Source organism: Balaenoptera musculus, chromosome 1, assembly GCF_009873245.2.
Source record: "Balaenoptera musculus isolate JJ_BM4_2016_0621 chromosome 1, mBalMus1.pri.v3, whole genome shotgun sequence".
In the NCBI taxonomy this organism is placed as follows: Eukaryota; Metazoa; Chordata; class Mammalia; order Artiodactyla; family Balaenopteridae; genus Balaenoptera; species Balaenoptera musculus.
The window spans coordinates 112,698,808-112,711,045 of record NC_045785.1 but is presented as its reverse complement, the minus strand read 5'-3'; the positions used below and the strand labels follow the sequence as shown (position 1 = coordinate 112,711,045).

Sequence of the window (12,238 nt, the reverse complement as noted above, 5' to 3'; positions counted from 1 at the left end):
CCGGAGAGTGAGGTGGTTGACCAAAGAGAAGGATGAACGCCCAGGCCGGGAGTTAACCCCTTTTAGGGAGAACTGCACACCTGGGGCTGGGACAGCGATTCGGAGTGAGGGCCAGGTGCCGTAGGCCGGGCCACGTGCGCCAAGGGTGAGCTGCAGAGGAGCTGGATGCTTGCAGAGCCTGGAGGAGAAAGGGCTTCTGGCGGGAAGAAAGGCAAGGCTGTGACTGGGCGGGGTCCTGAGTGAGTGGGTCTAGGGGCCTGCTGTGGAATGTGGGGGGCTGAGCTGGAAGCGGCGCATCAGCTTCGGCGCCCACCTCTTCCCCGCTCTCCGCCTTCCCCCGGCTGCCTCCGCTTCCCTCGAAAAACCCGCCGCCCAGGAAACCGCTGGGGGCGCTCAGACCGCAGCCCTGCCGCCCCCCGGCGCCCCCACCGCGACCGCCCAACCCACCTGAAGGAGCCGTGGCTGCCAGGGTTGCCCCCCTCCCGCCGACTCCCCCCACACCTGCGGGCTGCACTATTTATAACTCGGCGCCTATTCCGGGCCTCTGGGCGGGAGCCCGGTGTCGCGCAGCGCTAATCATCGCCGGGATCTCTGCGCCCCCCAGGGCCGGGGGAGATAAATTTAGCCTCAGGAAGCTCGGGGGAACATTTTCCAAAACTCCACGTCCCAGAGAAGGCGGAACAGAACCCCTCTGCCCTCAGCCTCCTCCGGACAGCCACCAGGCGGCGCAGGTCCCCCGGCTCGAGAAGCCGGGTCGCTGCTTTGAAGCTGGGGTAGGTAAGGGGATGAGAAAGAACGACCTGAGGGTACTGAGGGGTGGAGGTCAGAGGGGTCAGAGAATGGCCAGAAGAATGGGTATGCCCCCAAGGCCGGCAAAGACTGGAGTAGACAGTCTCAGCTGGGCATAACTGAGAAAGGACTTCTGCCTTTTGAAGGGGAAATAACTCATATGCAAACGAGATGCAAATAGGGACGCCAATAAGAGCTTATGCCCTTGGGGGTCTGCGCTCTGGCGCTAGTGAAACAACTGCCACACACTCCCCTTTCTGCCCGTCTTTCAGTTTAGCTGGGAAAACGTGGGACCCTCCCAAGATTATTACTATAATATCCAGTTTATTGCGCACGGCTCCGCAGACCACTTCTCTTGACCCCTCTTCTGCAGCTTCTGCACACCACTGACGGTCTTATATCCGACGTAATCAGCTGGGAATCCTGGATATCAGGCCGCTCCTCCGCATGCTGTCGTACTTGGGGGTCACTTCCAGTTCTGCCTGGTCTCCTTCCCTGTTTTACCCCGCCCAGTCCCCTACCCCTTGTGGCCACTAGAGGGCCCCGGGGCGCCGAAGGGTAGATGAGATCTTACCCATCCCTCCCTGTCTAGGTGCCTGCACATCTTCCTTTATTGCTCCCCTCATCCCCCTCCAGTGAGTTCTTGAGACAGTAGTTTGGACACTTAAAACCTGAACTTACTCTAGTTGGGAAGAGAACATTGCAGGGAAGCTGCCACATCTCACTTTCCCTTCTAGGCCAGTGGGGAGGTGTAGTCCAGGGAACCATCTCCTGGCTTTGTGGCTTACATGAAAAGGGCGTAGCTGGGCCTCCCAAATGAGAGGGGGGAAATCAAGAACAAGGGGAGATTAGGGTTGAGGTGAAGTGGGAAAGCATGGAGTGGGTGCAGAATAGGGTTGGATAGTCCCCTCCACATTTCTGCTAGCCTGGCCCTGCCTCCCAGGCCACTTAGGCCACCATCCCAAGCACCAGTTCAGAAGAGGAAGGCAGGAGAGAAGCCCTGAATTTGAGATGAGAAAATCTGGATTCACCAAATGACTACCCTACTGCAGTGTGCTGTTCATATGACTTTGGAGGGGTCACCACACCTCTCTGGGCTTGTTCCGTCATGTTAAGATGGGACAATTGCCCTCGTCCTGCCTACTTTTTTTTTTTTTTTTTTTTAAATAAATTTATTTATTTATTTATTTATGGCTGTGTTGGGTTTTTGTTTCTGTGCGAGGGCTCTCTCTAGTTGTGGCGAGCGGGGTACACTCTTCATCGCTGTGCGTGGGCCTCTCACTGTCACGGCCTCTCCCGTTGCAGAGCACAGGCTCCAGACGCGCAGGCTCAGTAGTTGCGGCTCACGGGCCCAGTTGCTCCGCGGCATGTGGGATCTTCCCAGACCAGGGCTCGAACCCGTGTCCCCTGCATTGGCAGGCGGATTCTCAACCACTGCGCCACCAGGGAAGCCCCCTGCCTACTTTTGAAGTGGACTTTTGTAAGGCTCAGACACTCTGTAGCTGAAAAGGGCTGTGGAATGGTATATGAGGTTTTTGTTATCCTCCCCATCCCTCTCCTCAGTCCTTCCACTTTCAGGGCTCTGACACTCTCTTTCCAGCTCTGACACTCTCCTTGGGCTACTGGCAGTCACTACTTCTCTCCCCTCTTCAGCTCCCACCACCTGCCACAATCACAGGCCCTGCCTTCCACCCCTACTACTTCCCCAGTGGCCCTTGCCAGACATCCCCTCCCCTGGCAAAGTCAGAACCCTCAGACTTCAGGATCCACCTCCAGGCACTGCCCCAGCTTGGTAGGAGTGAGGTCTAAGAAAGGAAAAGGAGGCAAAGGTCTAGAGCTTGAGTCAGGGAAGGGCTGGAGTTGGCCAAGCAGGGTGCAGGCTATGAGGGGGAGAGGGAACTCCAAATTCAGATGGGAAGTTGAATTCTGTGTCCATCTCTACCACTAACCTCTCTCTGCTTGGATTTAGGACCTTCTCACTGCTGTGCCCTGGGGCTCTGAAGGCACCAGGCAAGAACACTGACCTGCATTTTCTGGATGTCTAAAGAGGGGCTGCCAGGGATAAGAAATAACCTTGAGTTGGAGTACTGTAGAGTACCATACTGCTGTAAAAAAGAATGGGAAGGCTCTAAATATACTGATGTGGAATCCTGTACAAGGTATGTGAAGGGAAAATAGCAAGGTACAGAACAGGGTATAGAGTATGTTATTAACTAGAAAGATAAGTATATGCAAATGCAGCCACTTCTCCCTACTGCTATTGCTGTAAGCCTGCTCTGAGCCACCAACATGTCTGGCCCTGATTGTGCCCATGACCTCCTAAAAGGTCTCTACTATTCTACCCTTGGTCCCCTAAAGTCTATTCTCAACCCAGCAGCCAGTGTGAGCCTTTTAAATAAAAAATCAGTTCATGCTCAACTGCCTGCAACAGTTCCTCATTTCACTCAGCATAAAATCTCAAGTTCTTACCATGGCCTACTAGGCCTGCCTCCACTCCCATCCTTAGCTCGACTTTCTCTTTTTCCATAGAACCTATCACCTAGTAACATCAATGTACTTATTTTGTAATGTTTATATTTTATTTTCTGTCTCTACCCACCAGAATGTAAACTCCATGAATACAGGGATCTATTTTGTTCACTGCTGTATTCAAATCAGCCAGACTGGCATATAGCAGATGCTCAATAATATTTGTTAAATGAAAGAATAAATGTTTTGCTATTTGCAACAACATGGATGAACCTGGAAGGTATTATGCTTAATGAATAAGTCAGACAGAGAAAGACAAATACTGTATGTTGTCACTTCCATGTGGAATCTAAAAAATAAAACGAATGAATATAACAAAACAAAATGGACTCACAGATATAGAGAACAAACTAGTGGTTACTAGTGGAGAGTGAAGGGGGAGGGGCAAGACAGAGGTAGGGGATTAAGAGGTACAAACTACTGTGTATAAAATAAATAAGTTACAAGAATATATTGTACAGCACAGGGAATATAGCCAATATTTTATAATAACTTCAAATGGAGTATAATCTGTAAAAATTTTGAATCACTATGTTGTACACCAGAAACTAATAGAATACTGTAAATCAACTATACTTCAATTAAAAAAAAAAAGAATGAATGATGATGCAGTATATACATAGACTATCTCTGGAATGCTGTCCAAGAAACTGGTCACCATGGTTACCTCCAGGCAGGAGAGCTGGGGGATGGGTGTGGGAGGGAGATACTTTTTACTATCAGAGTTCATTAGGCATATATTACTTTGAGAAAAAAAAAAAAAAAGAAAGAAAGAGAGAGAGAAAGCAAGAAAAAGAAAATAAGCCCAGAGAAAAAGGAGTTAACTAAGAAGAAGTCTGAGGAGGAGCTGGTCCCTGGCAGTGAGGGAGGGCCACATACACCATCTCCAGGCCAGTGTCTCAGGACAGAATGGAGGGGGGAGGGCATAACTGGGCCCCAGAGAGTGCTGGGTAGAGATCCCAGGGACACTTTGGCTGGCTCTGAGGTCGTGGGGGGCTGTGAGTGGGCATGTCATTAGGCAGGAGCAAGATGATGTAAATGGCTGGTGTGTACCTACCACTGGGAGTGATTCAGGGAGAGCATGTGTTGGTGGCTGCCAAGGGGAAGTGAGGAGTCAATTCTGTGCATTCTGGCTGTTTGTGTCCTATGCATTGTCATAAGCCTGAGGGACCTGCGTGGCCACACAGGTGGCTTTCTCTTGCAGCTCTGTGTGAGCTAGAGGAGCAGGGCTGGACTTCCTCCGTAAGCTGGGAACTAGCACCAGCTCAGCGGTTTCCTCAGGATCTTCAGGGGCAAGGGAGCTGGCCAGACCAGGTCTTCTATTTGGGTTCCGATCCTTACACACAGGGCCTCACAGAAGAAGACCCCACCCAAGCTGGACTCCTCCCTATCTACAAGTTGGGAGGAACCTGGCCTTTCTACCCAACGCCCTCCCCACCCAGGCACCAGTGAGTCAGGAAACCTGGCTTTCATTCTGTTCTGTCCAGGAAAACTTCCTTCCCTCCTTGGCTCCCAGACTCTTCCAGTGCTGACTTTTTCTGACTTCCCTGTAGACATTTAGAACTTTTGGTCTCAAGGCTTATTTATTGTACATACAGCTCAGTGATTCTCATACAGAGATACTGGGGGCAGCCCATTCCTGGTACTAAGAGGGTATGGTAAGATCAGCCATCTGGGCCGGTGGGCTCACTGTACCAGGCTTGGAGGAGTGCCAGGTCCTGCTGCAGTCTGACTGGGGTCCTAGCCAGCAGGCCAAGCTCCTGTGCACCAGAGGTGCACTGGAGGTGGGGCCTGGGAATAGAGGCCCAGAGATGAGGCAGTTCTGACAGATGGGACAAACTCAAAGCAGGATCACACTTCACTCGTCGTTTGTGGCCCATCCTTGGTCAAGCACAGCTGGCCCCAGGAGTCTTGATGGGGGTTGGGCTGGGTGCTAAAAAAGAGAATGGGAAGCTGAGAGGCAGGCTCTGCCACAGAAGCTGCAGCCATGCCTCCTGTCTGTTTGCCCTACCCTGCCCACCTGAGCGATGCTGGCCATGGTGCCAGCGGGGAGGAGGCAGCTCCCTGCTGCCATTAATCCAGCAGCTCCTTGATACACCAGCAGCAGAGGAGGATGTAGGCGACTTCCTTCAGGGTCCGCTGCAGGCCCTCCCACCCTGTGCCCATCTTCATAACGGGTACCCGGAGTCCAGTGTCTCGCAGAACTCCTCCAAGGGAGAAGGGCAGGGCCTGGGCTAGGGGCTGTGTCCGGGACTGCATGTGGGCAGCAGCGCTGAGGAAGGGTGTGGGAGCTGCCTCTAGTGCCTTTTATCAACATTGTCCCCGCCCCCTTCAGACCTCATGACTGTGGGGACAAAGGCCCCAGGGTCTAGCACAGGGAAGGTTCTGGGCCCGAGAATGGGCTGAGTCAGCCCCTGTGCCCAGGGATGGTGGGGTGGGGTTAGTAGGAGGAGGGCTCGGCCACTCCATCTTTCATCCTCCACAGCCAGGCCAGCTCAGCTTCCCTTCCTCCAGCCTGGGCCTTGAAACCCTGGCTGCCCTGCCCGGTTATCCCTTCCCCCAGGGGTTGGCACTGCTCCCTGCTCCTGCCCTCTGGTGGGCTCCTGCTGAGGCTGGCACTAAAACTCAACAATGAGAGCTCCTTTCCAGCCTCCTCTCCCCCTCACCCCCCCCCCCCAGAGTGAGCACTGAGGGCTCCGAGCTGCCAGGGCCTGGCCCACTTCTGCTTCTCCTGTCCCCTGAAGCAGGAAGACACAGCAAGAGCAACAGGCACAGGAGAGGTGGTTTATTGACAGGTTAGACCCCAGGATGGCCCCCTTCCCTTCCTCCTGGACAGGGCAGGAATGGGAGGTCACGTGCGGGAGTTCCGCTCCTCGTCTTCGTTCTCAAGCAGGTAGGCTGGACGGTAGGTGGGCTGTCCTCTTGGGTTTGGGCACTTCAGGGCCGGGTTCCGCACCGTGTTCTCCCGGCTCCCCAGTGACGTATAGCTGGTGGGGCGGGGGGATGGGAATGGAGGGCATGGGTGAGTGTGGTGGGCTCGGCTCTCCCAGTCCCAGCACCCTCACATCTTCCACACACCCATCCTCTTCCCCCAAATCCCTTACCCTTGGTCATAGAGGATACAGTATGGGACAAACAGTTGACGCAGAAAGTCCCAGATGTCTCTGTAGGTCCAGTCCTGGGAGGTCAGAGAAGAGTCACACATACTTTCCTCTCCCACACCTACCCATTGCCACCTGGGAAGGGGCCTATCCGGGGCTCTTTGGCTCCCTTGGCCTCTGAGGGAGGGCCTGCTACCCAATTCTCTGGTACATCTTGCTCTGTGTAGGCCAACCAATAAGAAAGAGAAAGCTTTTATCCTGTCCCTCTCCATTTCTCAACCCACCCTCCACTGGCATCTAAGTTCCAGGAGGACAGGGAGAGGATATCTATGTCTGTGTAAGCCTGTGCTGTCCAGTAGAACTTTCTGCAATGATGGAAATGTTCTTTATCTGTGCTAACATGGTGGTCGCTTGACATGTCATTAGTAGAACTAAAGAACTGAATTGTGAATTGTAATTTAATTTAAAAATTGAGATATAATTCACATGCCATGAAATTCACCTTTCTAAAGTATACAATTCAGTTTTTTGGTTCTTTTTTTTTAGCAATTTGTATTTTGTTTCAATTAATTACAATTTGAGTGTAAATAAATGGCTCATGGCTACCATATCAGACAGCACAGGTCTAAGTCATTGTTCTGTCCACAGGAGAAAGCAGGATGCCTGCCGTTGAATTAGTCCTCGATAAAAATTGGTCAAAAGGCTGAACGAACAAATAGCACAGCCTACCCTGGATGATGGGTCCGTTTCATCCAAGCCCCAGGGTCTAACCTCCCCCACCTCAGGTAGCCAGGGAGCAATGACTGATACGGGACATGAGACTGAAGGCGATAAATCCCCTTCCCCCATACCAGCAGCGGGTTGATGCGCATGAATGAAGGCCACCCTGGGTCAGTGGGACTGAAGGGGCAGAGGCTGCAGGAGTAGGGGTCGGTGCGGCGGGTGCCCATCAGCACGGCCTCCAGCTGGGGGTGCTGTGCCCGCAGCTCGCTCAGGGCCTGCTTCATGTCACCCTCAGCCTCCAGCACCTGCAGACTGTACCTGAGGAAGAGCAGTGGGAATCAAGAGTGGGCCCTGCCAAGGCCCTCTTGGAACCCAAACCTTCGGGTCCCTAGTACCTCTTGATGGTGTCCTGTAGAAACTGCTCCAGCTCAGGGAAAGGGGAGATGCTGCGGATATACAGGATCTGGAGGGGCTCTTGAGCATCAGGGTATTTCCTGGGGAGGGGGCAGAATCCATTGGCTTGCCAGGATGGGCAGGGAAATGCTCTCCAGAGAACTTGCCTTTTGGACCCTGGGATGGATACCCTCCCCTTCTCTCCCTTTCTCATCCTTCCCATCCATCAGAACCCACTTCAGTCTGGGAAGCCCACTCTGATCTCTTACCTCTCAAATCTGGAGCATACACTCCTGTTTCCAGTATGTAAGCCTTACCTCCCTGACAGGACTGTGACCACCCTGTTGTCGGGGATGGTGGCTTGCACGTCCATACCCCGGGCCAGGCAGGTGTCAGACGCTCAATAAATATGGTGGGGGAATGGAACTGAGAGGTCACTATGGCTACCATCCTCCCAAACCCCACCCAGACACCCCCTTTCCTCCCTACTTCTTAGGATGGGGAACTAGAGAATGGGGCAGATCTATCTCTGGGGTCTTGCCTCCAGGGGGTTGGCTCACTTCTGCACAGCGGCATGGAAGAGGTGCAGGAGGGCGGTGCAGTCCTTGCCCCCGTTGAATCCCACGCAGAGCTGGGTGAGGCTGTACTGAGCCAGGGCAGTCTCAATGGTCTGTAGGGCTCCTGCCACCTTTTCTCTCAGAGAAGACCCTGCCAGGCAGGCAGGGAAGAGGGCATCAGATAGAGACATATGGCTGTCAAAGGGCAGTGGGGGCCAAGCTGCCCTTGCTTAAAACCCTTCCATATCTTCCCAGTGTTCCCCATGCCTTCATCTGCCCACTTGGCCCTGCAGTCTGCCCCCAGCCTGCCATTCAGCCACACCTCATGGCACTCTTCACCTCAGTGACTTCCCTCTGGAGGTCCTGGTTTCTTTCCATTCTCCTAAACCTCATGCTGCTTCCTTTCAGACCCCCTCTCACACTGTTTACTCTTGCCCACCTCCTGGTCTGACCAAATCCTCCTTAGCACTCAGCTTATAGGTCACTCGCCCAGAGAAGCCTTCTCTGACCCCACATCAAAGCTGATCTCCCTGCTGTGGAGACCCCCCCATCACTGACACCTCATGCACGATTACCTGTTTAACATCTCCCTCTCCTGTTAAACTCCTTGTCCAGAATAGGGCATACCTCTGTCCTGTTGAGCTATACCCCCAACAGCCAGCACAGTGTTGCTGAAAGGAGGTATTCAATTGATATCTATTGGAAGAATGAATGAATCAGCTGTAGCTATCTTCTACCTTCTCCTGGATCTGTGGGAAGCCTCCAACAGCCCCTGTATTCCTGAGACCGAGGGTGGCACCAAAGGTCTGGTGTATGCTGCCCCTCCCCCAGGAGGCCCCTACCTGACTCAGTGAGTTTGTACACGGCCTCACTGGCCTGCTCCACAGCGTTGGGTACGTAGGGGACTAGCGATCCCTGGGGCAGACGGACAGTCAGGTAGGCCAGGCATTCCTCCAGGGGCCCTTCTTCCTCCGAGTCCAGTGTCAGCTTCACCTGATAGTAGTTGCTGCCCCAGTCAGGGTAGGAGCCCAGGACAAGCCTGCGCCCAAAGTGGGCCTGGGCCTCAGCCAGGATGGGGGCGATAGAGGCCTCGTTAGCTGCCACATACAGCTCCCGCAAGTGGAACTGAACAGCTGTGTTTTGGAACAGTCCCTTTAGCCCCTCCAGCACCCGCCGCAGCAGCTCCGGAATTCCCGGGAAGAGGTAGACGTTTCGGACGGAGACTAGTGGGAATCTGAACGGACGGCCAGTGAGAGGATCTGTGCCATAATGTAGGCGGGCAGAGGAGGGCACCCGTGACAGCTTCTCCCAGCCCTCCCCCCCTAGGGCTTTGATGGCCCCTTCCAGCTCAGGGTGTGGCTTGAGTTCGTCCCCAAAGGCCTGTGCTACTGCCTCGAAGGTCACATCATCATGGGTGGGGCCAATGCCCCCTGCCGTAAGGACGTGGGTGAAGCGGCTGGAGAAAGACGTGATCTCAGCCGCGATGGTGGCTACCTCATCGGGTACGACAGAGACTCGGCACACCTGGACCCCCAGGGAGCGCAGTGTCCGGCACAGAAAGTAGGTATTGGTGTCCTGAGTGTGTCCCTGCGAGATTGGGGATGGGGAAGATGAGAGTGTCAGTGCCGTAGGGATGAAGGCAAAGGGGGAAGGATCAGGCTGCATCTGCCTGATGATGGGGCACTCTGCTCTTTGGGGGACACCACCTTGGGCTGCCCAGAAGCCCAGACTAGGCACAAGAGCGGGAAAATCCATGTGAATGGAGTCAGGGGTAATGTGATCCCCCTTGGGCCTTCATCTCTGCTTATGGATTCAATCATCAACTGTATGGGGACAACTCATCTACTTCCTCACCAACCCTGACAGTTTTAGTCCTCTGGCTCCAGGTGCTTACTGAGCATCTTCACCCTATCCCTGGCTGTTGTCCCTTTGGTCAATGGCATCTCCAGACACTGTCCACAGCATCAGGTCCTTCAAGCTGTCAATTCTACTTCTGAAATGTCTCTCCATTTGCTCTCTTCTCTCTGTTCCTACTGCCACCAAACGGGTCCTTGGCACCTTTCACCTGAACAGTGGCGGCAGACCCCTGGCCAGAATCCCAGCCTCCAGCCACAGCGCTCTGCCCTGTGCCTCCTGAACAACTTTCCTAACGTGTCACTGTGATTGCATCACTCTTGGCTCAAAAGCCATGTGTTGTTTCCAACCATATACAGAATAAAGTTCAAATTCATTTGCAGAATATTTGAGGCTGTGAATCTATGGTGTGTGTCCATTCTTCTTTTCCAGCCCCATCTTCTACTTCTCTACAGAGAGTTTAGTGGTTAAGGGTGGCTCTGGAGTAAGTGAGAATCAGGTTGGAATCCCACCTACCACTTACTAGCTGTTCAACTGTGGGCAAGTTTCTCAACCTCTCTGAGCCTCAGTCTCATAATCTGTTCATTGAGATTTATAATAAAAGTACCCACATCGGACTTCCCTGGCGGTCCAGTGGTTAAGACTCCGTGCTTCCAATGCAGGGTGCGTGGGTTTGATCCCTGGTCAGGGAACTAAGATCCCACATGTTGGGCGGCTCAGCAGGGAAAAAAAAAAAAGTGCCCACATCATGGGGTTGTTGTGAGGATTAGTAAAATCACATGTGTGATGTAATAAGCACACTGCCAGGTGCTAGTAAGCACTCAATATTACTATTACAAACCTGATGCCCACCATGACCTCTAGTGAGACTTCCCTGATTATTCAGAAGTGATTTCCCCCTTCTAGTACTTTCCTTCTATCTCACTTATCTACTCTGTGGAATGCCTTGGATCACTTTCCAAACAGGTTGGATATAACTCTGAAATAATACATGCATTGTCACTTCTGTAAAGCCACCCCTCCCCCTACCATAGTGCTTGGCAAATTGTAGGGACTTTGCTACAAGTTTTTCAACACAGTAATTGAAAGAATGAGGGTCACTTTTCCTCCAATATATTGGACTCACTCCAGGACCCTACTGCAGCAAGGGGGCTCCCACCCTGGTTCACCCTCCCTCAACAGAACGTGGAGCAAGCTCCGGAGGACGGGAGAACGCTGCCCCTCCCCCCTCCTCTGTCCCAGACACACCTTGAGGATCTCATCTCCAACAATGATGATGCCCGCCGTCACGCTGCGCCCTGGGGGAGGTTCAGAGGCCCTAGATGCCATGGTCCTGCCTTCTCTGCCCCTCTGCAAGGCCCTCCAGTAGCCACCCAGACCCCCAAATAGGGGGCGCAAGCACGCGGGGCCCGCCAGGTCTACAGGGCACTGGGGGTCATAGCCTGGGAACTGGGGTTCCGGGGTGAAGGAACCTGGAGGAGCCAGAAAGGACAATGGGGGAGAGCAGGAGTGCAGTCTTCCTCATCACGCCCTTGACTAATCGACTCCTTTATCCATGTCCCTTTAATAAACGTGTTCTCAAACCCTAGCCCATACCTCTTTTAATGTTTTCTACGCTCGGTCCTAGTCTCCTTAAAATGTCCTTCTCTCCCGAACCTACCACTTTAAATGTCTTCTGTCCGTTGAGCTCGGCTCCTCTAGGGTCTGCTCTATCTTGGGCATCTGCACCTTTAAATGCCTCTTCTCTTTGGGGCACCTGTCCCTTTAAATGTCTACCTTATTCTGGGCCTTGGCCCCTTTAAGTGCGTTCCCTCCCTCCACCCGCGACCAGAACTCAGCCGCCTTCTTCTGCTGGCTTCCGCACCCTTTCTAGCCCGGAATCCTGTCTCTTCCCGCCACGCTTCAGACTGCTGAGTTCTTCCAGGTTCTCACCTGCCTCTTACCCCTTCACCGGGTCTTTCCCTCTCTCCTTCCCTCCCGTGGTAGCTTCCGCACTCAGAGTCCCGCCTTAGACTCCTACCTACCTCGTATTAATTGGTCATTTTGGCCGTCGCTCAGACAACCTTTAAGGGTCAATTGGTGTAGTCGACTATCGCTCTCGAGCTTTAGCTAGAGGGCGGGAGTAGTGCTGGGTTGTTATTGGCGACAACCACGTGGTCGCCCCTCGCCCGGAAACATGGGGGCCGGGCCTTAGTCGGGAGGCGGGGCTTTTCTCTCAGCTGGAAGTGAGGAGTCGGGAGTGAAATGAGTGGTGGTGGTTGGAGGTGCTTTAAGGACTTTGGGGTGCTCCAG

The 12,238-nt window shown here is 53.4% G+C and overlaps 2 protein-coding genes and 1 long non-coding RNA gene across 6 annotated transcripts; 1 reads left to right on the top strand and 2 right to left on the bottom strand.

Annotated features, from left to right (window-relative positions):
- Positions 1-4,896: 4,896 nt before the first annotated feature.
- On the bottom strand, positions 4,897-5,961 carry LOC118906617 (lens epithelial protein). The gene is made up of 2 exons (XM_036874123.1): positions 5,339-5,961; positions 4,897-5,251 (listed from the first exon to the last, which is right to left on the bottom strand). Exon 1 carries the CDS (start codon positions 5,575-5,577, stop codon positions 5,392-5,394), a length of 186 nt encoding a protein of 61 aa, XP_036730018.1. The 5' UTR covers positions 5,578-5,961; the 3' UTR covers positions 4,897-5,251; positions 5,339-5,391.
- A 127-nt stretch (positions 5,962-6,088) lies between these two features.
- Positions 6,089-11,993, bottom strand: FLAD1 (flavin adenine dinucleotide synthetase 1). Of its 4 annotated transcripts, none has more exons than XM_036830854.1 (8): positions 11,971-11,993; positions 11,195-11,418; positions 8,935-9,679; positions 8,096-8,243; positions 7,538-7,636; positions 7,271-7,460; positions 6,423-6,496; positions 6,089-6,305 (listed from the first exon to the last, which is right to left on the bottom strand). In XM_036830854.1, exons 2-8 carry the CDS (start codon positions 11,273-11,275, stop codon positions 6,170-6,172), a joined length of 1,473 nt encoding a protein of 490 aa, XP_036686749.1. In that variant the 5' UTR covers positions 11,276-11,418; positions 11,971-11,993; the 3' UTR covers positions 6,089-6,169. The 4 variants fall into 4 exon arrangements, with proteins under 4 accessions (XP_036686749.1, XP_036686742.1, XP_036686758.1 ...); XM_036830847.1 differs by lacking the exon at positions 11,971-11,993 and adding an exon at positions 11,879-11,943; XM_036830863.1 differs by lacking the exons at positions 7,538-7,636; positions 11,971-11,993 and having other exon boundaries at positions 11,195-11,862.
- Positions 9,564-10,333, top strand: LOC118883736. Its single transcript, XR_005017088.1, has 2 exons — positions 9,564-9,652; positions 10,166-10,333. It is a non-coding gene; the product is annotated as an uncharacterized LOC118883736 (long non-coding RNA).
- Positions 11,994-12,238: the final 245 nt, after the last annotated feature.